The sequence below is a fragment of the Ovis aries genome, chromosome 19 (genome assembly GCF_016772045.2).
Source record: "Ovis aries strain OAR_USU_Benz2616 breed Rambouillet chromosome 19, ARS-UI_Ramb_v3.0, whole genome shotgun sequence".
Taxonomy (NCBI): Eukaryota; Metazoa; Chordata; class Mammalia; order Artiodactyla; family Bovidae; genus Ovis; species Ovis aries.
The window spans coordinates 50,888,950-50,914,148 of record NC_056072.1 but is presented as its reverse complement, the minus strand read 5'-3'; the positions used below and the strand labels follow the sequence as shown (position 1 = coordinate 50,914,148).

The 25,199-nt window shown below is 52.3% G+C and overlaps 3 protein-coding genes across 13 annotated transcripts in view; 1 reads left to right on the top strand and 2 right to left on the bottom strand.

Moving 5' to 3' along the window:
• Nucleotides 1–227: 227 nt before the first annotated feature.
• The window catches only part of CCDC71 (coiled-coil domain containing 71), a 55,284-nt gene continuing 30,312 nt past the window's right edge, over nucleotides 228–25,199 (bottom strand). For 4 of the 8 annotated variants that reach the window (XM_060402549.1, XM_060402546.1, XM_060402547.1 and 1 more), the window contains exons 2-5: nucleotides 23,617–23,751; nucleotides 13,765–13,821; nucleotides 4,707–4,780; nucleotides 228–1,955 (exon numbers count right to left, since the gene is read on the bottom strand). In XM_060402549.1, the coding sequence (XP_060258532.1) occupies nucleotides 503–1,903 (1,401 nt within the window). In that variant the 5' untranslated portion in view covers nucleotides 1,904–1,955; nucleotides 4,707–4,780; nucleotides 13,765–13,821; nucleotides 23,617–23,751 and the 3' untranslated portion in view covers nucleotides 228–502. Of the gene's footprint in view, nucleotides 1,956–3,963; nucleotides 4,034–4,706; nucleotides 5,137–13,764; nucleotides 13,822–23,616; nucleotides 23,752–25,199 lie in introns of those variants that run through there. The other 4 variants (XM_060402550.1, XM_027957640.3, XM_027957643.2 and 1 more) reach the window with 4 other exon arrangements.
• Nucleotides 7,439–12,226, top strand: KLHDC8B (kelch domain containing 8B). 4 transcript variants are annotated; one of them, XM_042236244.1, is made up of 7 exons: nucleotides 7,439–7,512; nucleotides 7,928–7,991; nucleotides 8,454–8,963; nucleotides 10,021–10,185; nucleotides 10,515–10,739; nucleotides 10,841–10,942; nucleotides 11,371–12,226. In XM_042236244.1, exons 3-7 carry the CDS (start codon nucleotides 8,588–8,590, stop codon nucleotides 11,565–11,567), a joined length of 1,065 nt encoding a protein of 354 aa, XP_042092178.1. In that variant the 5' UTR covers nucleotides 7,439–7,512; nucleotides 7,928–7,991; nucleotides 8,454–8,587; the 3' UTR covers nucleotides 11,568–12,226. The 4 variants fall into 4 exon arrangements, with proteins under 4 accessions (XP_042092178.1, XP_027813446.1, XP_027813447.1 ...); XM_027957645.2 differs by having other exon boundaries at nucleotides 7,834–7,991; XM_027957646.2 differs by having other exon boundaries at nucleotides 7,834–8,026.
• On the bottom strand, nucleotides 12,883–20,827 carry C19H3orf84 (chromosome 19 C3orf84 homolog). The gene is made up of 4 exons (XM_060402036.1): nucleotides 20,801–20,827; nucleotides 18,840–19,043; nucleotides 13,765–13,821; nucleotides 12,883–13,356 (listed from the first exon to the last, which is right to left on the bottom strand). Exons 1-4 carry the CDS (start codon nucleotides 20,825–20,827, stop codon nucleotides 12,940–12,942), a joined length of 705 nt encoding a protein of 234 aa, XP_060258019.1. The 3' UTR covers nucleotides 12,883–12,939.

The following is a 25,199-nucleotide window of genomic DNA, read 5'->3' as shown; positions in this document are numbered from 1 at the left end:
TGTCCTCCTCCAAGGGACCTATCTGGGTAAAACACCAGGGCAACCCCAAGGGGAGGTGTCCCACCTGAGTGGCTCGGCTGCCCCGCTTTCACTCACACCCATGACATTCCCCAGACTACCAGGCTCCTCTCTGGCACCCTTGTTCCTGGGGCTACCTTTCCTATCTGCTCAAGCTGGCCTCCCAGCAGTCACATATGCAAAAAAAGACCACAAAGGGCAGGCAGGGAGACTGGAAGGTGGAAAGGTATAAAACGTGATAGGTGGACAGTAGACATACAACTTGAAGAAAAAGTCACAGTGTGCTGCGCTATGAGACCACCCCTCCCGTCCGCCCATCCGCCCCACCTCCTCCAGTCTCTGCAAGGAGGTCAGTGGCCCTTAGGGTCCTGGAGAGGCACCCGGAGTCCTCGGGCTTGTGGAATCCATGTGCATTGCACACTGTGTCGCTGGCCACACACAGACAACAGGGCTTGGTTTCCCTAAAAGTCACTGTGTCAAGGAGTCAGGGTGCTGAGTGTGGTGGCAAGGGCTGCAGTCGTATTACGGGGGAAAGGTTCACGCGGAGGACCCGCTGAGCCTGCTGCCGCACCTCGTCGTCTGAAGCCAGTCTGTCCACCTTGATGGCCCTGAACTTCAACAGCCTTGCCGTTCCAGGTCCGAGCTGCACCTTAGGGGGTCGGGGCCCAAGCCGTGTTCTCTTCCTGGGAGGAAGGTCCTTTGCTTCCTCGGCCCTTTTCCTCTTCTGCCCCACAGTCTCAGGGCAGCTTTTCCGGCTCCTCCTTGCAGTCCTGCCCTTAGCAGACCCTTTTGGCCTGCCCCTGCCCCTGGGCTGGGTCCGAGCCACTTTTGCCTTGGCTCGGATGGCCTTGGCCCGCACGGCCTTGGCCTTGGCCCTGGTCTGCACTGCTTTGGCCTTGGCCCTGGCCTGCGCTGCTCTGGCCTTGATCCGAGCTGCCTTAGCCTTGGCCCTGGCCCGCACAGCCTTGGCTTTGGCCCGGGCCTGGGTGGCTGTGGCCTGTGTTTGAGCCACCTTGGCCTGGGCACGGGCAGCTTTGGCCTGAGCTGCTTTGGTGCCCAGAGCACCGCCATCTTTCATTCGTGGGCCACCAAGAGACCCAGTGATTTTGCAGGTCTTGCTCTGGTGCCCAGAGCCTTGTCGGGGTCCAGACCGGGGGCCTCTTCGAGCCAGACACTTAGGGCCCTTGCTTGTGGCTTTTCTGGGAGCTTTGAGCTGGGCATTCCCCAGCCTCTTCCCTGGACCTTTCCGCACCTTTAGCGGGGAGTCTGCAAGAGACAGCTGCAGTGATTGCGCCTTGGGTTTGGCACCCAAGCAGGCCACAGGAGTTTTGAGGGGAACTAGGGCCTCAAGGACAACGGAGAGTCGCATGGCAGGGTAAACACCTGGGTAGAGGTGGGTGGGAAAGCCCACCGCCGCACCCTGGGCACGGCCGGCACTTGATTGCTTCAGGGAGCTCAGCAGCAGGTTGGTGGTAGCATGCTTGGCGAGGGCTGGGGTGGACGCTTTGGCCAGCCTGCCAGACAGTGGCATGGGGAGCAGCGTGGCCCGGCCCGCAGGCAGCCGCATGGCAGTTTGGGGAGCACTGGCTGGAGGTGATGTGGCAGCTGGGGTAGGGGCACGAGCCTGAAGTTTTGTCTGGCTTGGGGGGTTGGCTGTGCACGAACTATAGCCATAGACATCACCGCTGCGCAGGATGGTAGGCTGGAAGCCATCATCCCGCAGGCCCTGCAGGAAGGCCACAAGCTGGGCCTCAGTGGCACTGAGATCCTGGCTCATGGGGTTGAAGACAAGCAGCGCTTCCTCCAGGGCCTTCTTCCCCGCTGTGGAGATCCGTGACCAGGAGTGCACAGCTTTCTCCTCCACATGCTGCACCACCACGCTCATGGCATTAGGCACTGCAGGTCTGCCTGGGGATCCACAAATCAGCACCTGGCACCTCCAAGACAAGAGGAAGAGAGTCAAGAAGGGTACCACGATAGGGGCCAGGACAGGGAGACAGGTCAATCAGGGCCAGCATTCATAATAACAACCATGGACACACAGGGGCCTGCTCAGAGTGAAACAAGCACTCCATGGAGCAAAACCTCAAGCTTCTCCACCTACCAAGGTAGAGTGCATGCTGGGAGGTAGGTGGTGAACTCATATGGGTCAGTTTCTTCAGGATACATGCCCATAATCAGAGCCATCCAACCTACTGCTGGGCCCCTGGAAAGATCTGAGTTTGGCCAAAATCCTAGTACTAAACTCAACACTGGGAATACAGGTAAATATCTCTGTCTGCCGGGAGCCCTGTACAGAAGACAAGATAGAGATACTCTTAAGGTTCTTGGGATGCACACTGGCATACAGCTCAGCTTGCCAACAGGAGGATTCCCAAGAGGAATACCCATGTGGCATGTGAGTGAAGAACATGAAAGGACCACGTGGAGATGGTACAAAAGGGGGAACAGCCAATGCAATGGCTCTGAAGTGAGAAAGAGTAGGGCAAACCTGGTATGACTGGAATCTGTGGTCAGGGCTGGGAGGGTCAGCTGGAAAAACCAGTGAAAGCAGTGCAGTACAAGCTTTGAATGCTGCCTGAATGCCAGCCTAAGGGCCCAGACTTATAACCCAAATTCATGACCATTTCTGGCTTTCTGAGTTCCCAGCCAACTCAATCAGAGGTACAATTCCTAGCACTAGAGCCATGGAGAGCAACCCCAGAGAAAGAGCCAGCCTCTCCTTCAACAGAAAGGAAAAAAATGATGAGTAGCAGGTACTAATAAATTATCTCTAGACAATCAATGGACTTGAGTTTGAGCAAGCTTCTGAAGATGGTGAAGAACAGGGGAGCCTGGCGTGCTGCAGTCCATGCGATCTCAAAGAGCTGGACACGACTGACTGAACAACAACTAGACAATCAGGCAGCCTAGGGCCAGGCAGCCAGACCAAAGCACAAAGTCTGACAGTGGGAGCCACAGACTCCAAGTAAGATGCTTAGTGGGCCCAAGAGAGCTGAGCGGTCCTAATTAAAGCTTAGAAGTACAAAATTCGATACTGCCCATTTGGAGCTACTGGCAAGAATCAAGTTGTCCCAGGCTTCTCTGAAGAAGCTGCAGGCCATCAATCAGGACTAATAATCTAGCCCAATCTGGCACTGAGGGGTCCCAGAGGCAGCTCCGCAGGCGCTCAGGAGCATTAAAAGATCAGCTGGGATCAAGCAGGTCCCTGGAGCCAGGAGGTGCCTCAGTGCAGCTTCCTCCTCCTCCCTAATAGATAGCAGAAGTTTTCAGAACTCCCTGGAGGAACTGCCCTGGAGCTCTTTGTTTGGAAATATTCTTGGATCCTCAGGTGTCTCAGGCACTTCCCCTCTCCGGAGGCCATTCTCCAAGTACAGTCCTTGCACATGACTTTGGTTCTTTTATTATCCCACCCCCGCCCCCGCCAAGGGCTGTAGTTCCCAGAACAGTGAACTACTGTACAATAAGGATGTTGGGGGTAAATTGGGGCTCTTCCGCCCAGGTTGGCCAGGGCCCTTGGGAGGGGTCTTCTGGGCTTTCCAAAAGGCTCCGGAAAACAGAAGCTGCAGCCCGACCCCTGACTTCTCAACTATCCCTGGGACCGACAGAGAAAACTGACAAATGCGGGACGAGAGCAGCCCTATCCAAGTGGAACCGGGGTAGGGAAGATCAGGGCCCTCAGGCTGGGAGTCCGCGTTCCTGGTGCCCAAGCCGAGAGTTGGCGCGGGGGACCTTGGAGGCAGCGAAATGTACTAGCAGGCAGTAGGAGCCTGACCGGGTCTCACAGCCCCAGGGTGGGGTCTCTGGGCACGGGGTTGGGGGGGGTGGTCTCATCCCGGTCGCCGGAGGGCGCTGGTCCCGAAAGAGCCGGCCATCCGGCCCACCGCCCTGCCGCCTCGCGGACGGCCCCTCCGCGGCGTGGCTAGGCCCACGGCCCCAACCTACCGGCGACGCCGCGGGGACCCAGGACGCGCCTCTGCGCCGCCTTCGTTGATCCAACATGGCCGCCTGCTGCGCACCGGAAGTCAAAGCGCTTCCGCTTCCGGGACCTGGCCCGCCCTAATGACCCTTGACCCCCCCGAGACCCCGTTTCCCCCAAAGTCTAGGGGCCGGACAAGTAGGAACCAGAGACGACTTCCTGGAGGAGGTAGCAGCAGGTACCGCTCTAAACCTTTGGGAGCCTGTACAGGAGTGTGAGGGGCAGAGGTGCTTTTAGAAGCCTATGGGCAGTCACAGAGGGTGTCTGGATGCTTCATCTGGGCACTGGTTAATAGCCCTCCTCATTCCCCATAAAATCCCAGGATCCTCTGGCTACTCTACGTTTCTCTGCCTATACAGAGGGGTCTGGGCAACTCTAAAGAGAAAAACACTCCACCCTAGGCCTAACCTTGTGCCCCTAAGCACCTCAGGGCCTCACCCCTGGTGGTTGGGGGTCTTTTGTGCCTTTAAGCATAGCCAAGATATCCAGCAGGAAATGCAAACTCTCCTGCTCCTCTAGTCAATGCTTCTAGTCCCCTTGTGTTGGTAAAGAGAAGAGAACTGTGGGCTCTCAAAGGCCAGGGTCTCAGAGGGTGCAATCAGGAAGTCCCACCTTAGCACTCTCAGTCCCCAGCAGTGGGTGAGCCCCATTTCTGCCCCATTCGTGGTTGAGAATTAACTGTTCATTCTTAGGACCAATTCAGCCTCACCTTCTGCCCAAGTTCTCTTCCACAGCTTCTCCAAAGCCAGCAGTGTTGCCCTCTGTATGCAAGTGGGGCCAGGCCTGTATAAACAGAATCCAATTCCATGAAGAAGCAGAGCCCAGCCTCCAGGGATGGCATGGGCCCAGATGTGTCCCGAAAAGAGGATACATCTCTAGTGATGTCCAGTCTAGAAGTCAATGCAAAATGGAGGACAAAAAAGGGTAGGTTCATCCCCAGTCTGTATCCCTTCCAAACATTAGAACGAGGGGAACGGTATGGCTGAGGGAAAGTGGTCTGAGGTATCTAGTTCTCTGAGGGGAGGCTGATCCTTCTGCCTCTTGGCACCCAATATATCTGGGATGGAACTCTCTGGGATCATTCATCAGGACCAAGTCTGACTTGACCTGGACTCTGGTGGATGCTGACTGGGATCAGATGAGATGAGGTTGAAGAGACCTCAGGGTAATCCCAGGATCCAGCCCTTGCTTTCCACCTGGCATCTTTTAAATATTTACTTGGCTGTGTTAGGTCTTAGTTGTGTCTCAGTTGTGTAGCTGTGTCATGCTTTTGTTGTGGCGCATGGACTCTCTAGTTATGGCACATGGGCTTAGTTGCTCTGAGGCATGTGGGATCTTAGTACCCTGAGCAGTGATTGAACCTGTATTCCTTGCTTTGCAAGGCAGATTCTTAACCTATGGACCACAAGAGAAGTCCCTCCATTTGGCATCTTTTCTAGCCCTGAGTGATGGACCCTAGACCCATATCCACCAAAGCAGAGATCTGGTGAAGATCTAGATGCGAAGGAGGCCAGTGGTCTTGAAGGGATCACCCCAGGAGGGAGTCTATGTGCCAAGGAGGAAAGCTAAGGCTGGGTCTCGAGGAGCCGCTTCCTAGGGTGGGAGGAAGCAGGACCTGTAAAAGACTCTGAGAGGCAGGACAAGCAACAGGAGAAAGCCAGGGTCACAAGGGGTGAAGCTTTGAAGATGCCAGCAAACTTTCAGTTAAGAAAAAGATCACAGTGCCCCTCCCCCATTTTTCATGGTGTGCCATGGCGACTTTGGCAAGACCAGGTTTTGAGGAGCAGTGGTAGTAGATGTAAGGTTGGCATTAAGGCAGTGGAACCTGTAAGAGAAGATGACTTCAAGAGTTTAATTGGAAGGAAGGGGACACTGGAGGGACTTCAGGTGCTGGGAGGGAGCTAAAGGTAGGATGCTTTTATGTGCTTAATTGCTGGCCAGGACAGGGGGAAGAGGCCTGGAAAGGGAATAGTGAGAAATGTGAGAGGGTGTGCAGGACAGTGTGAATACTCTAAGGAGGAAGGTACCAGTGGTTTGAGTGAGGAGCATGTTGAGAGAATGGAGTGGGAGGATGGAAGCCTTCTAGCCAGGATCTGCAACCAGGCTTGGCACCATTTCCCTGCCGGCCCTCTAACTCCATCTGCCAGGCCCTGAAAGGGACTGAAGACTCTCTGGTCATGGAGAAGGCAGGCTAAGGTATTCATGCCCCGGAGCTCCTCTCAGCCCATTTCTGATGGAGGTGTGAGAATCAGTACCTTAGCAACCCTTGCTCTGATTGGAATAGTACTGTGAGGCCCATGTTCTGTGCTGGCTCCCAGAGTCCCCAGCAGGATTTGGTCCCTGCTGCCCACAGTGGGAACTTGCTTGACACACCCTTAATTGGCTGGTTTCCCTGTCTTCTTGCCACTTCTCTGCTGGTGCTTCTTGTCCTCATTTCCCACATTAACTGCACTTGTGTCTCAGTCTCCAGGTGTGCTTCTGGCAAACATGAGGCAGACTGTCTATAAAATAGGGACAGGATGGTAGCAAGCACAAACATCCATGAGGACCTCTGCTCTTAGGTGACCACTGACCTGTACAAATGGGCTCCAGCTCACAGACTCAGCCAGTACTCTTAAGACTGAGAAGATAGGATGAGCCAGGGTCTGGGTCTAAGGTAGGTCGGCCTCTGTCACACCAACTTGCTTTGGCCTGACCCCCGAGTTGGCTAGAGGCAGGCACAGGACCGTGAGGATGGACAGTCACAAACTGCCTTAGGCCCCACAGGATAAACCCAGAGTGACCTGCCTGGGAGGTCCGTGGCCTCTGACTCCATCCTTTGCTCAGTTACACTCCCCCACACAAACTGTCCCCACCCAGACCTGTGGAAGGGCCTGTCAAGTACTGAGGCTGGCACCTTCTGCTCCTCCACCCACGGCTAGCCTGGATGTGCATCACACAACCTCTTCTGTGCTCTGTCCGAGCTTGGGGAAGGGAGACCCAGCCATTGCCCCCGCCAAACGCCCAGGCCTTTCCCTAAGAGGCCTCAAGGGGGCGCCGCCGCAAAGCCTGTCGTGGGCTCTTGAGAGCGCAGTAGCGGTGGGCGGGCGCCCGCTCCCTAATTCCCCAGGTTCTCCTGGTCCGGCCCTTAGCGGGTGCTCCCAGGCTGGGTCCCGCTCAGAACCGCCCGCATCCTACACTGTCGTGAGGCCCATCGCCGCTTCCTTTCTCCCCGCTGCCCGAGGTCGGACCCCAAATCCAGGCCCAGTGTCCACGTGTCCGTCTGTCTGTTCACCCGTGTGCCGGTGACCCTAGGTCGGTGCGCCCTGCTCCGGCCACGGCAGGTGCAGGGTTAAAGGAGGGGGAAGGGTTTCCCCAGTCGGGAGGGGGGGCGAGGGGCGGACCCCGTCCAGCCCCGCCCCGCGCCGGAGCAGAGCCTGAGCCCCGCCGGAGCCCGGCCTCAGCCCCAGCTAGAGCCGGCACCAGCGGAGCCAGAGCCGTGGACCCTGCGCCCGGCGACGCCGGAGCCCGGGCCGGTGAGTCCCGCGGGAGCCGCGCTCAGGGGAAGTTTGGGGCGCGGGATGTAGAGCCCCAAGCACGCTCGTCAGGACCCGCCTCCCTTCCTCCCCACCCCCCGCCCGCCCCCGTTACCGAGCTGGAAGTTTGGGGCCAGGAGGCCCTGGCGCCGGGGGTCCTAGGAATATGGCCCCCCCTTGGGAAGAGAGAAGCCTGGGAACTTGGGGATCTGCTGTAAAGTCAGCTATCCATTCCTGCTGGCAACGCCCTGGACTCTGGGAACCTAGAGTCCAGGGCTCCTAGGTTCCCCAAATCACCCTCCTCCCCTTTCCGGACATCAGGTCTCCAGGGACGGGGCATGGGCAGACCCCTGAGGATAGACCTTGAGGCGAAATGTGGGACTCTGGCCTCCAGCCCCTCCCCTCCCGGTTCCAGCACCCTGATCTTGGTCTTTTGCTGAGGAATGGATGGACTCTATGGGATGATTCCCAAACGGGATGTAAGGATACCCTGGAGTCTGATCTTCGGCAGTAGGTGGGAGACCCCAGTGGCTGTCCAGAGCACCCTGGAAGCCAGTAAGGGGGAGGGTCCAGTCTAACTCCACGGATGCAGAGCACCAGGGTGTGGACTGTTGAGGGGAACGGAGCAGGGCTAGTGTGGAAAGTCCTATCCTAGATACCTTACCTCCCACCTAGACCTAGATTCAACCAGGGATCAGCTAGGTAAGGGCAAGGTATGGGAGGAGAGTTCCTCAAGCCCCAGAGGAAGTGGGGAAATTGCCTGGGTAACTGGGAGACTGCCCTTGTTCCCACTCCAGGAGGGAATCCACATCAGTGTGCTAGCCAGTGGGGGTGGGTCTTCCCTCTGCTTTTCCCACCAGCAGTTTGGGGCCAGAGTGCTCCTCAGTATCCTATCGGGCTAGTCAGTGGCTCTGACTCTTCATTTTTCATCTCTTCTGTAGGTGAAGACCAAGTCCCTGGACTGGCCCCTCACTCCCTTATAGTCCCCGTAGAGTCAAGATGAGGCCCCATCATGCCCCTCACTGAGGCCTGCAGCCTGAGCAGACACCATGGCCTGCCACTGTAGGTGAACAGCATGGCTACAGGAGGAGGCCGGGCCTTTGCTTGGCAGGTGTTCCCACCCATGCCCACCTGCCGGGTATATGGCACAGTGGCGTACCAGGATGGGCACCTGCTTGTGTTGGGGGGCTGTGGCCGGGCTGGACTGCCTCTGGACACTGCCGAGACGTTGGATATGGCCTCGCACACGTGGGTGGCACTGGCGCCCCTGCCCACTGCCCGGGCTGGTGCGGCTGCTGTGGTACTGGGCAAGCAGGTGCTAGTGGTGGGTGGTGTAGATGAGGGCCAGAGTCCGGTAGCTGCCGTGGAGGCCTTCCTGGCTGACGAAGGCCGTTGGGAGCGTCGGGCCACTCTCCCTCAGGCCGCCATGGGGGTTGCGACTGTGGAAAGAGGTGAGTGGCTTCCCAGGGAAGGTCCGTCAGGTGCCCCAGTAGCCTCCATTCTTTCCTTACTTGGTCCCTTTACCTTCAGAGGTTGGGTGGGAGCTGTACATTTTGCCTAGGTGCCCTGGACTTGGATTTGCCTCCTGTAGCCTTCCCTACCTAGCTTTGAGCTGGGCCAGCAGCAGCCTTAACTGCGTTTTCCAGCTGTGGGGTGGGACTCAGAGCCCTCGCTAGCTGCCAGCATGATGGGAGGGCCAGGCCACCTCCCTGCCCCATTCCTCCCCTCTGAGAGACCAGAAGGGGTGGCCCAATAGCTCCCATAGTTATAAATAGTCTGGGAGGGGAGGAGGGGAGCAGGGCCTTGGCTCAGAGCCCAGCAAGTGCTTAAATTCCTCACGCCACACAAACAAACCTGGGAGACGGAGATGGACAAAAGCCAAGCTAGCCTGGAGGCAGTTGCCATGGAAGCCCTTAGCTGACTGGCCATCTCCCCAAGGCCCTAAGACATGCCCCCAGCTGACTCTGAGGCTGTCACAGGGCAAGAACCTTCTCTAGTGAGAGGACAGGGTACAAAAGTGCTCGCAGGAGGCTCGTGGACAGCACCCTCATCCTGCAGCCCCAGGCTCCTTCTCCCAGTCCCCCAGCTGATCCCCAGAGCCCCCTCCCCACTCTGAGCTCCCTGTTGAACAGATCTCCATATGGCCCCCACCCCTGGCTTAATCCCCCCCCCCTTCCCCCATGATAATTCCCACCTTGTGGCCTCCAGGTCTGACCACCGGTCCTGCTTGGATGCCAGACTTGGTTGCCATAGCGTCTCCAGGGAGACAGAGACAGATTATAATTAGATCAACTGCCTCCTGCTCTTCACTTGAAGGGGGCCTGGCCAGAGTGGGGATCCTAGCTCTCCCAGCCCCCACACCACACAGGCAGGAGGGTTTCTGCTGCTAGAGAGGGGTACCGTAAATAGGTGTGTCCCAAGCCACCCCCAGGCCTGACCAGGGCAATTGTCAGGCTGGAGGACTGTGGCCAGGCCCAGGGATAGTCTGTGTTAACCTTTTCTCTGCAGATGGTATGGTGTATGCACTGGGGGGAATGGGCCCTGACACGGCCCCCCAGGCCCAGGTTCGGGTATATGAACCCCGCCGGGACTGCTGGCTGTCGCTGCCCTCGATGCCCACACCCTGCTACGGGGCCTCTACCTTCCTGCATGGAAACAAGATCTATGTCCTGGGTAAGGACCTGGGGATATGCCAAAGTGGTTTGAAGTCCAGAAGCTTCAAATTTATCCCTATATGTTAGTCTGGGATGGTGGGACAAGAGCAGCTTTGTTGGGTTGAGTCAGGGTTGCTCTGAGGCTCTTTCGGTGGCCCTGCTGAGGCTGGAAAACCAAAGCCCAGTGCCTAAGGATCTTTGGGGTTGATCCATGCTCTGGTATGCACACAGCTGGGTATGGGTGGCAGGGGGGGGCAGTGGTAAAGGCTCAGCAACCTGGTAAAAGAAGGGCCTGCCAGGCCCACCCCCACTAGGGCTGCCTCCCAGGTACCCCAATTCCATTGGCAGGGGGCCGCCAGGGCAAGCTCCCAGTGACTGCTTTTGAGGCCTTTGATCTGGAGGCCCGTACCTGGACCCGACACCCAAGCCTGCCCAGCCGCCGGGCCTTTGCCGGCTGTGCCATGGCCGAAGGCAGCGTCTTTAGCCTGGGTGGCCTGCAGCAGCCTGGGCCCCACAATTTCTACTCCCGCCCACACTTCGTCAACACTGTGGAGATGTTCGACCTGGAGCATGGTGAGCAGTGGTTGGTGTGGGCTACCCTCCCACTCTCCATGGGATGGAGGGGTGCAGAGTGCGTGATGGGGCTAGCCCTCACCTCCTTGCCTCTCCTGCAGGCTCCTGGACCAAGCTGCCCCGCAGCCTACGCATGAGGGACAAGAGAGCTGACTTTGTGGTTGGCTCACTTGGGGACCACGTCGTGGCCATTGGGGGCCTTGGTAAGTCTCTGTGGGGCTTGGGATAGGAGGGGAGCCCGAGACAGGAAGCAGTAGCCCTCCACATGAGCACCACCTCCTGCCCTTCTCTAGGTACTCCAGGGGTCAGGACTTTATGAGTTTTCCTTTCCCAACCAGTCAGTGGGTAGTCTACCTGGCTCAGCCTTTGGGGTGTCTCAGCACCTAACTGTGGGTTCTGTAGTAGCAGGGGCCCAGAAGATAGAAACAGGAGAAATGACCACTGAATGAATGGAGAAGTAGGAATGTGAATGAACAGATGAATGAGTAATGAAATGGGGGCAATGGGTAGCAAGGGCTTGGGTATCCCATCCTGGGGCAGCATATGCTGGGCCATGCTATGGGCTCAGGGAGCAAATGAGCTACAGCCCTTGCAGCCTGTGCCCTTTACACGCTCTGTCTCCTTCCGGCAGGAAACCAGCCGTGTCCCCTGGGCTCTGTAGAGGGCTTCAGCCTGGCACGGCGCCGCTGGGAGGCACTGCCAGCTATGCCCACAGCCCGCTGCTCCTGTTCTAGTCTGCAGGCTGGGCCTCGGCTGTTTGCCATCGGGGGTGTGGCCCAGGGTCCCAGTCAGGCTGTGGAGGCACTGTGTCTGCGCGATGGGGTGTGAGTGCCTGATGGGACCTGTCCACAGGAGCAGTTCTGTGCCAGGAGCAGGTGTCTGTGGCTCCTTTCGCTGCTGAGAAAGCTCACTGTGGCTCTGTGGGGTGAGGGAGGCACAGGGGGGCACTTGAGACACTGCCCCTAGGACGTGGGGGTGGCCTTCATCTTTAGTGCAGGACACACAGACCCTTCGACCCACCTTTACTCCCATCCGTTCGTGGACCATGATGCCCAGCTCCACCCTTGCTCTGGAAACTACTGGGCCTCTGACCCACTGGGAAATGGGAGAGGGCAGTTGGCCTCCTGCCCCGCGGCTCGGTGCCTGCCTGGAGTTGATCAGGCCCACCCCAATGGCTATTCCTGAAAACTCCTCGCTGTCAGCCTGCCTGGAAGGCCCCCGTGGACCCAGAAGAGTTCAGAGAGGGCGGGAACACAGAGGGGTGTAGGCGTCGATGTGGGGACCTCCAGAGGGCCAGAAGAACATTGACTGTGGGCCCTTCACACTGCTAGCTGTGTGACCTCGGGCAAGTCACTTCACCTCTCTGTGCCTCAGCATCCTCATCTGTAAATGGGGACCTCGGGGACCTTCCTGCCCTGCCTACCTCACAGGGCTGTTGTGAGGACCCGGGGGTTCAGATGTGGAAGTAAAAGTGCTGCTAACTCCGGCTTGTGGCCTCTGCTGTGGACTCCTGTGTTACCTCTGTGTCCCTGGCTCTCTTCTGGGGACCTCAGCTTTCCTAGGGATGAGGGTCTAGAGGAGCCTTTAGGATCTGGCCTTAGTCCTCAAAGGGTTCTACTGTGTGTCTCAGCTCCACCAAAGCCTCCGCTCCTCTTCTGTGACTTGGATGACCACCGCTCCCACTGCCCTGGGTGTTAGAGCTCACAGAACAAATACCACAAAATTAAGATGACCTCCAGATCCATGTCGCACAGCATCTCCTCCAGGCTTCTGCTCACCTCCATGGTGGGGGTGGGGGTGGGGGTCCAGTGGGGGTTGGGTCCCTCTGTCCCAGCTGTGGGGAAGCTGTCTCTTAGGCATGGCAGTGTGGCCACTCACCAGACTCCCTGGAGGCAGTAGCCTCCCAGAAAAAGCACAGCTGCCAGCCCTGGCCGCCTCCTCCCGTCTTTGCTGCCCACCAGTAGGGGCTGCCGACTCTGCTTTCCCTGCAACCACACTGACTGCAGGAGGTTCACGGTTGGGCTTGTGGCCAGAACGGACCTGGGGTCCTGGAACCCACCTGCTGTGTCCAAGGTGACCCTCATGGGCCGTTAGCACAGGCGCCACGGCACAAGCAACAGAGGAGGCAGGCGGAGGACCCAGCTTACTGTTCTCCAGCCTCTGAGACCTCTCGGGCTGCAAGCACAGACAGGCCTCTGGGTCAGCCATCCTTGTTTAATGTTCTGGACCAGTTTAGACACTCAGAGACCCCAGCGTGAAGATAATGCTGCAGCAGCTTGGGTTTGGGGATCCCTGGGAGGTCAGGCAGTGTGTCGGTGACTGGGGTCTGGGGGCCCACATTGTTGCTGCCACAGCGGCCACCCCGGGATGGCTGGCAGAAATTCTGCTGGTAGGTGGTGTTAACGCGGAGAGGCTGGATCTGCACAAAGTGGACAAGGCGCTGGGGGAGGTCCCTGAGTCCTGACCCTGACCGGAACTCAGTCTGGTAGGAGGATTCGAGGGGCCGCGGCTGGCGCAACTCCAGTTCACAGGGTGCCCAGCGCAGGAAGGTATGCTGCTGCCACAGGCGCGCCAAGTCTTTCCGCCTTCCGATTCCCTGTAGCAGGCAGTAGGGGCCCTTCTCAACGGTATGGGCCCTTGGCCCACAGTCTTGGCACCAGGTGATTCCTTGGGCCCCTCCTATACCCCAGCAGGCCTGGTGATGCCTGGCCTCCCTGGCCTGTACCCCACCTCTTTGAACTGCATCCCAGCTATGCCTTCCATTCCAGAGCAAATGGAGGCCCAGAAAGTCAGTGGCCCCTAGGATATTTGCACATTATCAGGCAAACTGGTGGAGGAAGCCAAAGCAGAGGGACCTCTGTTTGAGGAATGGCTGTTTGCCAGAGGAAAGAGGTTATCAGGCAGACAGACATTCCTCTGGATAAAGGAGTCTGCTCTGCTCACCATGTCTTATCCCCTCCACCCTACCTCAATTTCAGCCTAGGCTGGAGGGCTGCCCATTCTCCTTCCTCTCTCCAGCACTCACCTTGTCGAAGGAAGTGCGGTTGTCATGCTTGGAGAAGAAGTGTTGCTGTGGTGGCTCCTTGAAAGACAGAAAGAAAGAGGGTGAATGGGGAAAAATGATGCTTAGCTGTCCCTAATATGCTACCTGAAGGTCCCATAGTGGAGAGAAGTTGCCAGGAGCCACCACCCCTAAACTGCCAACACCCTGAAAGAGCAGATACAAATTAAAGGAACAGCTTATTCCTGGAACATCTTATCCCAGCACTTGCCCCCTAAGCAGAAGCCTTTGGGGTCTCTGATTGAGAGAGGGGCTGAGGCATCTTACTGGACATCCTTCATCGGTGGGGCAGCACTTTAAGTTTCACACTGGGCCTTTAACCCTAGATCGTTCACGACTAGGCTCCACCTCTCTCCTCTTTTACTGTCTCATCAGTGACCCAGGCTCTTGGCACTAAATATTATACTACCTGGAAACTGACATTTTTCTTTATAGCTTGAGCTCTCTCCTGAACTTCAGACTAATTAGCCAACTGCCTGCTCCATATTTCCATGTAAATGTCTAACGGACATCTCCAAACACGTGTCTTGGTTCTGGATCATTTAGCAAAACCACCCCACCTACAGCCTCCCCCAGCTCAGGTCATGGCAGTTAGATTTTGCCAAACACCCCAGAGGCCACTTGAGTCTTCTTTCACACCCTGAATCCAGTGTGCCAGGAAATCCTATTGATACTTCCTTCAATATGCACCCAGATCAGACCACTTCTCACCATGGCCACTGCCTTCTCTGGTCTAAGCCACATTCTTCTGATGCCTGAATACTGCAAGAGCTTCCCACTTGGTGTCCCTGCTTCCAGCCTTGCCCCTCCAGCCTACTGTCCTCTTAGCAGGTAGAATAATTCTTAATATGTAAGTCAGATCACACTCCTGGTTTGCCAAAAATTAATAGTTCCTCATGTTTATAAAAGTCAAAGCAATCATAGTGGTCCATGAGACCCACATGGTATTGACTTCTTCACTACCTCCAGCCACACTGCATCCTCCTGCTCCTCAAACATACTAGCTACTTCCACCTCAGACCTTTGAACTACCTCTTACTTCTGCCTGGGACTCTTCTCCTGGCTGGCCATGACTCCCTCTCACCTGTTACTTGGGAGGCCTTCCTTGACCACTAGAGTTCCATTGCCCCAACCCTGCATTTTTCATCTTCTAACACATTGTATGACTATATATGTTGCTATTCATCATGTGATGCCCCTGACTAGAACACAAGCGCCTCATGGGTAAAGTCTGTCTTACTCACATCTGTAACTCCAGCACTGAGCTTGGCACTGTGCTCAATACATATCTGCTGTTAAATCAATGAACAAGGACAGGGACTTCCCTGGTGGTTCAGTGGCTAAGACTCTGAGCTCCCAAGGCAGGGGGCCTGGGTTCAATCCCTGGTCAGGGAATGAGATCTCACATGGGAACTAAGAGTTCCCATGCCATAATTAAAGATCCCACATGCTTCAGTGAGGGGCTTCCCTGGTAGCTCAGCTGGTAAAGAATCCGCCTGCAGCACAGGAGACCCCGGTTCAGTTCCTGGGTCAGGAAGATCTGCTGGAGAAGGGATAGGCTACCCGCTCTAGTATTCATGGGCTTCCCTAGTAGCTCAGCTGGTAAAGAATCCGCCTGCAATGTGGGAGACCTGGTTTCGATCCTTCAGTTGGGAAGATCCCCTGGAGAAGGGAACAGCTAGCCACTCCAGTATTCTGGCCTGGAGAATTCCATGGACTGTATAGTTGCAAAGAATAGGACATGACTGAGTGACTTTCACTTTCACATGCTTCAATGAAGATCAAAGATTTTTTTTTTAATAAGATCTTTCATGCTGTAAGATACAGCACAGTCAAATAAATAAATGGTTTTTTAAAATAATATTATTTTAAAAAAGAACCTACTATATATAGCACAGGGAACTCTAAGTAATACTCTGTAATGACCTATATGGGAATAGAATCTAAAGAAGAGTGGATATACTTGTGTAACTGATTCCCCTTGCTGGACAGCAGAAACACAACATTGTAAATTAACTATACTCCAATAAAAATTATTTTAAAAAATTTTATAATTTTTTTTTGATGTACCACATGGTTTGTGGGGTCTTTGCTCCCCAACCAGAGATTGAACCCCGGGCCCTCAGCAGTGACAGCACAGAGTCCTAACCACTGGACCACGAGGGAATTCCAAGGTTTTATAGATCTTAATACACACACAAATGGGAAATCTGAATGAGAGAGGTGGATTATATCCGTGTCAATGTCCTGGTGGTGATAGTCTACTATAGATTTGCAAAATGTTACCACTAAGGGAAACTGGGCGAATCATAAAAGGGATCTCTCTTTACAACTTGTTCCAACTGCCTATGAATCTACAGTCATCTCAATAAAAATTTCAATTGAAAAATCTGGGGGTCTGGGGTATATACCAACTGCTCCCCACCCCCGATTCTTCCTGGATCTCTATCCTTAGCCATGGAACTGTACACGGCCCTAGAATATGGATGCCTTGGCTGTGGAAGGCAGCTCTGACTTTGGAAACTCACTATTCCTACAGTGACAGGATAATCTATCAACTCCCACTGAGTTGAGTTTCATTCTCACAACTGTGGGAGCCTGGTGAAAAGTGCAGTCATTTCCTCTCCGCCCAGGCAGTTCAGAGTATTCTTGTCCCCAAGGAGAATTTCACCTGCATCTTTGCTTCTAAACCACCGAGGGCTCCTTTTCCATTCAGGTAGTAAAGCCCATGGCCTCTGAGCAGGTAGGGCTTGGGCTAGGATACAAGTTGAAGAGCGCGTGGGGGAGAAGTAGGTTTCCTGGATGGGTTAGTGTTTGCCTGTGGGAGGGCTAAGAGCCCCTGTGGAGGCTGAACAGTGTGCAGTTAGGGGGCTACTGAGTTGGGGGGGCTCTGTGGCAGACTGAGGTGTGGTGGGGATGGGGCAGAGGCAGGGACACACAGCAATCACGGTACCACAGGACCTGCCTCCAACCATGAGGCCCTGGCATAATGGTCTGATCTGGAGAACAAATAAGCCCAGGATTACATTTCCCAAGAGTCAGGCAGGTGAAGGCTAGAAATGAATTAATCTGGTTTAGAAGAAAAAAAGAGCAAAAAGAAAAAAGAATTTTCTTGCATCTGAATGACAAAATTCATATCTGCCCCAAACTAAAGGTAAATGGATGCCACATATTGGAAAGGTTTTCAACAAGAATAGCTGCAGTCGGCTAGCTGACACCTGGTATCTCTCAGCAAATAAGGGGGAAAAATGTGCACCTTCCCAGAGCAGTTCCACTAATTAAAACAGCTTTAGATCTAGAGTCAGGAGACTTGGCATTTGTACAACCTAAGGCCAAGACACATAGATCATGCTATTTTGGGTTGATGATAATGCCAACATATAACAAATCTTGACTTTAATCAAAACAGGTCCCCAAATATGTCCCCTGCTCTGTTCCTGAGGGGACAGGGTGAAAGGATATTCAGGTCTTTGGGATGAGAGCTACCACTGAGGACTACTACAGACACCAAGCAGGAAGTGCCCAGGTTGCCTCTGTCCCCGCGCTGCCCAGATCTCATCATTCTCTCAGGGGAGGTGGCCCCAGACGGGTAGTCTGGAGTCGCATTTGGGACTGGCTCAGTTCTCAGTGACAGACAGCCCTTCCAACTGAGCACGGTGAGGAAGCTCAGGCTTTGTGGCATCGCAGACTCCAAGACCCTGCTCCTGGCCTGGAAAAGCAATTTGTAGCGAATCCAGATGGCCAAGCAAGTAGGACCTGGCTGGAGGCCTGGAAGCAAGAAGCTGCAGTGGGCGGGGCAGGTTCCAGGCACACCTCCAGGTCCCTCCTCCACCCTGCTCTTTTCCAGGAGTCTGATGAGAACTCAGTTCTCACCAGGCTGACTTCCCTTGGACCTGAAAGGAAGCCGGAGAGGAGATGGAGGAGAGGGAGGAGACCTTTCTTCTCCTGACTCCCTTTCAGGCCAGCCCTCCCCTGCCTGTGTCTTACCACTTCTCTCAGGATGGCCCTCTCCACACCACTCTCTCCTGGGTTCTAGAAGCCATGCCTTCCCCTTGTCCCTTCAGGCCCAGCAGTACCGGCCACTTGGTTGTTACCACCCTGTGAGACTGCCTTCCCCTGAAGCCCCCACACCTACCCCTTTATATGAATGCGCTCCTGACTGCTCCCGTTTTGAGTGGGCTTTTGCTGTTGGGCCACTGAGTGACACTCAGCGTGCTCTCCTTGTCTCTAGGCCTGGAAGCATGGAGGGCATAGGAGTCCGGCAGCCTTCTCCTGTTATCCAGAAGCCTCGTCCAGCCACTCAAGGCCACTTCTGCCATCACTCCCTTCCAGTCCACCTTGGTCACACATGGAGGTGAATGTGTGCACGCGTGTGTGCTAACTAAGTTGCTTCAGTCGTGTCTGACTCTGTGTGACCCTATGGACTGCAGCCTGCTAGGCTCCTCTGTCCACGGGAGTCTCTAGGCAAGAATATTGGAGTGGGTTGCCATGCCCTTTTCCAGGGAATCTTCTTGACCCAGGGATCAAACCTGGGTCTCCCGCCTTGTAAGCAGATTCTTTACCTTCGGAGCCACTAAGGAAGCCCATGGGGGTGGATACCTGCCACTTGTCATGCTGTTCTCCTGACCAGAGGCGGCTTCCTTCTCACTCCTGAGCCCTGGACTATGAGGCTGACTGTGAGCTAGGCCACTGACTTTTAGGGCATCAAGGAATTCATGCTGAAGGACTGCAAAACTCAAGGCTTACTTCTTGGGTTCTGGAGACTCTCACTCCATGGTCACCCATCCCACCTTGGCCCTGATCCTTCCTCCATTTAGAAGGAGCAGTGAGCAGCACCGTCCAGCCCGGTACCGGCTCTTATGCACCCTATCTGTTGGGGGAAGATCTGACAGTTCAGGGACGAGGGCGCAGGCCTCATGCAAGTCCTGGGGATAGGCTGGCCTCGGGTGTCAGTTCAGCTGTGGTTGGGCTGAGGATGTTGCTCTTGCGGCCTGAGAGCAGCAGAACGTGGCCCAGCTGCCTGCAGGGCTGCTTCCTACCTGACAGCGCTGCAGGAACACTGCTGGAGGCTGGGGCTTGGCTGCGAGGCGGTATTCTCGAGCACTGTCACTCCTGAATTGGCCTCTGTAGTGCCCATAGAAGCCACTGTTGTGCTGTAACAAGGCAGGCTTGAGGGTGAATCCCACCCAAAGCCCCCTCCCAAGTCTTAGACCTCCCAGGCTAGAAGCCTTTCCTGGGCTTTCCTGACAGAATAAAAAGAATCAAAGGAGGAGAGACAACCTGGAGAAGAGCCAACAGAGGACTGTCTCCATCCATCATTAGAACAGTTGGCCTCAGCTGTGCTGGGCAACCTGGGAGGGTTATGTGTGTAAGCAAAGGATTCCTTCCTTCTTCTCACCTCCCTCTCTCCTTCTCTCTCTGTCTCCCTTCCCTCCTTCCTCTCCTTCCTCTCTTCCTTCCTCTGTCTCTCTCTTTCTTCAGAGCATCCTAATATGGGCTGGCAACCTGCAGCAGTGAAAAGACAGAAAGATCCTGGCTCCTGTGAACCTTTCTTCTAGGGAGGAAGTAAGACAAGTGACTAGAGTCGGGAAAGAAAGAACCTGATGACTGGATCGAGAGTGACAGGCAGCAGGGGACAGCATCTCATGACAATGTACCTGAACGTGAGGAGGAATCAGCCATGTAAGGAGCAAAGAGCATCCTATGTGTGAGAACTGCAAGTGCAAAGATTCAGAAGGCAGAGAGAGACTTGTGTTGGAAGAACCAAAAAAAAAAAAAAGAGAGAGAGAGAGAGAGAGAAACAACAAAAAAAGGCCTTATTGACTAAAAAAGACTGTGAGCAAGACGAAGAGAAGTGAGGTGGTCAGGGAGGGACAGGGCCTGGATTGGATTAGGAATATGGATTCTAAGAGCAAAGGAAGACTTCAGTAATGGAGGGAACCGGATGGGTTCTGACTTGGGGTGACTTAGGAAGCACTGAGCAGAGTTTTGAGAACAGGGACACTATCTACTGGTGAGGTCCTTTCCTGGGGGATCTGAAAGGAAGTTCCCTTCCTTGTCCTCCCTGCATTAATAAAGGTCAAAGGTCCCTGAAGAGCAAAGATTAAATTGATCCATATTTTGCACCTATTGACAAAGTCATGAACCCTTGTTTGTCGCACACTTTGCTATTTTGGGGTGAACAGTGCACCATCTGAAACTGGAACAACGGATGAACTTTCCAAAAGAAGTACTTCACCAAAAGTGGATACTTTTGGAGAGAATTTCAGAGACAGGACTGGCAGAAGACAAAAACGAGCACCTATCAGGGGTATAAAAAGCTGTATTGTACTCATGTCACGAGGCTGACAACATGGTTGACCATGTCCTGCCAGGGAAGTCCTGTGGTCCGACCTCATGGTTTTCAGTGCTCCCTGGAGAGGACAGTGTGTCTAGCCCACTCCACAATCACAGCCCTGAGCAGAAAGAACCTGTCCCAAGCTGGCCTCTGACCATCAAAATAGGCTTCTTATCTTTTCATCCCACTGAGGGCTTAGGTCATCCAACTTGTCTGCCCATTCTTCTACTACTGTCAGACCTTCCTCTCTATTCAGTTTATTTCAACAGTATTTACCGGGCCTTGACTGTATTCCAGGCATGGGACAGAGGGCCAGAAGAAAAAAGTCTTTACCCTTAAGATGTTCCCGGTCTAGAGAGCAGTCAAACTACAGAAGTTTGGGAAGAGCAAACAAAAGACTGGGAATAAATGGGGTGGCAAGAGGACTGAGAGGATCACCTAATCCAGGCATGAAACCTGGAAGGAAGGGGGCACGGTATCAGGAAGAATAGGTCAGCTCTAGGGGGCCCACAGAATGGCAGAGCAGGAATGGGCAGCTGGGGGGGTCCTCTTCCAGCCTGGAGGCTAGATAAAACCCTTCTCACTTTACTCCCATGAGTCCTTCAAATTGCAGGTACTACCCCAGGGCCAGGGGCTAGGATTAATTGTAAAGTGCATTCTTACCCAGGAGCCTACTAAAGCACTTTGCATGTTCCCGGGAAAGGAGTAGAAAAGGTAAACTTTCCTCTTGTCTTTTTCAGGCTACTTCTGGAGAATGAGCATCTCAGCAGGTCTATTTCTTGTTGCTTAGTGACAAAGGGAGGTTGTGACTACACAATGCTCCTGATTGTTGAGGCAGTGCCCAGCCTGCTACCCTCTTTGTGCTTTCTGCTTTGTTCTTCTCTTTGAGAGAAACCTGCCCCTCAGCACTAAAACCTGCCTCTCAGCTTGGGAGAGTTCTTATATATAGAAACATATAAGGCTTCACAGTGGAGTCTGATGAACTCACAGTCAATGAAATACCAAAGAACATTTTAGAGGCAAATCCTGTCTTTTTAAAACTGTAACCATACTGCCAGGGATATAAATTCAGAATGCATTTCATGGAGTCAGAAGAAATGCTAAAGGGACTGGTGGCTCTTAGGATAAAAATGCTGCTTCAGAATAAGGCTCCGTCGAGTTCTCAGGAGTTTGTGGTAACTGAGAACACTAACTGTTGGCAGGTGAATGTTACAAGGTCCCAAGTGAAGGAGGCGAGAGCATAACAGTGGAGCAAAAGCAGCAGCATGAAAATATCTGACACCATGGTTCCATTCCAAGCTAGCCTTAGGTAGATTATTGTCTCTCTCATTTATAACATAGGCATGTGAACATTTCACTCCCTTTTCTAACATGAAGAAGCTGGTGATGAGCCTCTAAAAATGTGCCAGCGAAAAGTTCAACAACAGGAAACACTGAGCAGGGCTTGTGTCATTGGCACAAGCCCTACTAGCCAGAAAGTCCACCCTATTCGTATAGTTACTCTGGAGATCCCCTCCCACATGTATTTTTAACTACAGGAAGTTCACTGCTATATCTGTATAGGGGAAGAACTATAAAAAGGCTGAATGGTTATCTAGAGCACAATGAGAAAACTGGCCTATAATTACACAATAAAATATTGGAGTTGCTATAACTTGGCTACAGATACTTGAATTCATAGAGATAAATCTTAAAAATGGTAAGTCAAGTAGTTGTAGAGGGAACTCCCTGGCAGTACAGTGGTTAGGAGTTGGCACTTTCACTGCCAAGGGCCCAGGTTCAATCCCTCATAGGGGAACTAAGATCCCACAAAAGGTGAGATACAGCCAAAAAAAAACAAAAACAAAAAAGTTGTTTAATTTGACACAATTTGATTTATGTATATACCTATGAAACATAACCACGATCAAGATAGCAAACATATCTATCACCCTCAAGTTTCTTTTTGCCCATTGGTATTCCTTCTCTAGGGCATTCACTGGCCTAAGGCAACTGCCGAGGCTGTTTGTCTTTCTATTATGATAGATTACTTTGCATTTTCTAGAACTTTATGTAAATGGAATCATTCAGTTTGTATTCTTTTGTGAATTTGTCTTCTCACTCAGTATACTTATTTTGAGAACTATCCATGTCATTGTACCTGTCAGCTGTTTATTCCTTTTTATTGCTTAGTAGTTTTCCATTGTGTGAATATGCCAAATCTCTCCTCTTGCTCTTTTTTTTAATAATTTATTTTTAAAATAGGTTTACTCTTTTAATTTTAGGCTCACTGAAAAATGGAGAAGGTCCACAGATTTCTCATATACTTTCTGCTCCCACACATGTGTACATTTATTATAAATGCTGATCCAAGATCAACACATCATTATCACCCAAAGTCCACAGATTACCTTAGAGTTCACTTCTGGTGATGTACCTTCTATGGATTTGGACCAATATATAATATATAACGATGTGTATGCACCATTATATTAGGTTGGTGCAACAGTAATTGATGTTTTGCTTTGCTGAAAGTTGCCATTTGATATTACAATACATTTTTAAATAAATGTGGTTGTTACACATCATTTTAATGTGTATTTCTTCCTTTATGTGTTTTTGCTAATGACTTATTACTTGTCATTTATTTTAGACCAGGGAAACGATGTCAGACAAGAAGCAAATTTGAGCAATTTTCTAACTCGAGTCCAAAATGGTTTGTAAAGCAGCAGACACAACTCACAAGATCAGTGATGCATTTGGCCCAGGAACTGTTAATGAAGGTACAGTGCAGTGGTGGTTCAAGAAGTTTTGCCAAAGAGACAAGAGCCTTGAAAATGAGGTGCACACTGGTCAGCCATCAGAAGTTGATAACACACACACACACACAAAAAAAGAAGTTGATAACTCTAATTGAGAGCAATCATCAAAGCTGATCTTCTCACAACTACAGGAGAAGTTGCCCAAGAACTCAGCATTAACCAATCTATGGTCGTTTGGCATTTGGCAAATTGGAAAGGTGAAAAAGCTGAATAAGTGGGTGCCTCATGAGTTGACTGAAAATTTTTTAAAAAATAGTTTTGAAGCATATTTTCTTATGCTATGCAACAACCATGAACATTTCTCAATCAGATTGTGACATGTGACAAAAAGTGGGATTTTATATGACAACTGGCAACAACCTGCTCAGTGACTGGACCGAGAAGAAGCTCGAAAGCACTTTTCAAAGCCAAACTTGCACCAAAAGAAAGGTCATGGTCCCTGTTTGGAGATCTGCTGATGGTTTGATCCACTACAGCTTTCTGAATGCCAGTGAAACCATGACATTTGAGAAGTAGTCTCAACACATCAAAGAGATGCACCAAAACCTACAATGCCTGCGGCAATGGTCCAGAGAAAGGGCCCAATTCTTCTCTACACCTGACTGCACGTCACACAACCAATGCTTCCAAAGCTGAACAAATTGGGGTATGAAGTTTTGCCTCATTGGCCGTACTCACCTGACCTCTCGTCAACTGACTACCACTTCTTCAAGCATCTTGACAACTTTTTGCAGGGAAAATGCTTCCACAGGCAGCAAGAGGCAGAAAATGCTTTCCCAGAATTCCTCAATTCCTGAAGCATGGATTTTTATGCTATAGGAATAAACAAACATTTCTCATTGGCAAAATTACGTTGATTGTAATGGTTCCTATTTTGATTAATAAAGATGTGCCTGACCCTAGTTATGATTTAAAGTTCACAGTCCAAAACTGAAGTAACATTTGCACAACCTAATAGTATCATACACAATAGTTTCACTGCCCTAAAAATCCTCTGTGCTCCACTTATTCAACCCTCCCACCCCCTGTAGCCCCTGGCAACTAGTGATCTTTTTACTATCTTCATAGTTTTGCCTTTTCTAGAATGTCATACAGTTGGAATCCTGCAGTAGGTAGCCTTTTCAAGATTGGTCTCTTTCATTTAGTAAATGAAATGTATTTAAGTTTCCTCCATGTCTTTTCATAGCTTAATGTATAACTCTTTCTTGCTGCTGCTAAGTCGCTTCAGTTGTGTCTGACTCTGTGCGACCTCATACACAGCGGCTCACCAGGCTCCTCTGTCCCTGGGATTCTCCAGGCATGAACACTGGAGTGGGTTGCCATTTCCTTCTCCAATGCATGAAAGTGAAAAGTGAAAGTGAGGTCGCTCAGTCATGTCCAACTCTTTCGCGACCCCATGGACTGTAGCCTACCAGGCTCCTCCATCCATGGGATTTTCCAGGCAAGAGTACTGGAGTGGGATGCCATCGCCTTCTCTGAACTCTTTCTTAGTCCTGAATAATATTTTATTGTCTGGATGTATCACAGTTTACTTATCCATTCACCTACTGAAGATGAAATCTCAGTTGCTTCCAGGTTTTGGCAATTATGAATAAAGCTGTTATAAATATCTGTGTGCAGGTTTTTCTGCATGCATACATTTTCAACTTTTTTTGGGTAAATACCAAAGAGCATGATTGATGGATTGGTAAGAGTAAGTTTAGTTTTATAAGAAACTGTCAAAACATACTCTGAAGTGGCTGTACATTTAGCATTCCCATCAGCAATGGATGAGAGTTCCTGTTGCTCCATGTCCTCACCAGCATTTTGTGTTGCCAGCTTCTGGGTTTTGGCAATTCTTTTTGTTGCTGGGAAACACTGAAGGCAGGAGGAGAAGGGGCTGACAGAGGACGAGATGGCTGGATGGCATTACCAACTCAATGGACCTGAGTTTGAGCAAACTCCAGGAGATAGTGAAGGACAGGGAACCCTGGTGTGCTACAGTCCATGGGGGGTCACAAAGAGTCAGACATGACTGAGCACCTCACAACTGTTGCACAGTGGTATCTGTTTTATTTTGTGTGTCTCTAATGACATACACTGTTGAACGTTTTTTCCTGTTTATTTGCCATCGGTGTATCTCCTCTGGAGAGGTGTTCTGATCTTCAAAGTTTTTTCCTATTGAGTATTTTGAAATCCATTTTATGTACCAGTCTTTTATCAGCTAAGTCTTTTGAAACCACATACCAATCAGGTTTTTGTCCCTACTACATCACTAAAAC

Bases quoted from the DNA above. Each gene is read 5' to 3' on its own strand.
- KLHDC8B (XM_004018467.5), top strand. From the start codon at position 8,588: ATGGCTACAGGAGGAGGCCGGGCCTTTGCTTGGCAGGTGTTCCCACCC. The intron at 8,964-10,020 runs GTGAGTGGCTTC...TTTTCTCTGCAG, and splicing joins GGTTGCGACTGTGGAAAGAG to ATGGTATGGTGTATGCACTG. The intron at 10,740-10,840 runs GTGAGCAGTGGT...CCTCTCCTGCAG, and splicing joins GATGTTCGACCTGGAGCATG to GCTCCTGGACCAAGCTGCCC.
- C19H3orf84 (XM_060402036.1), bottom strand. From the start codon at position 20,827: ATGCAAAGTGCTTTAGTAGGCTCCTGG. The intron at 19,044-20,800 runs GTAAGAATGCAC...TTATTCTGTCAG, and splicing joins GTGCTTTAGTAGGCTCCTGG to GAAAGCCCAGGAAAGGCTTC. The intron at 13,822-18,839 runs GTAGGAAGCAGC...CTGTCTTTCAAG, and splicing joins TGTTCCTGCAGCGCTGTCAG to GAGCCACCACAGCAACACTT.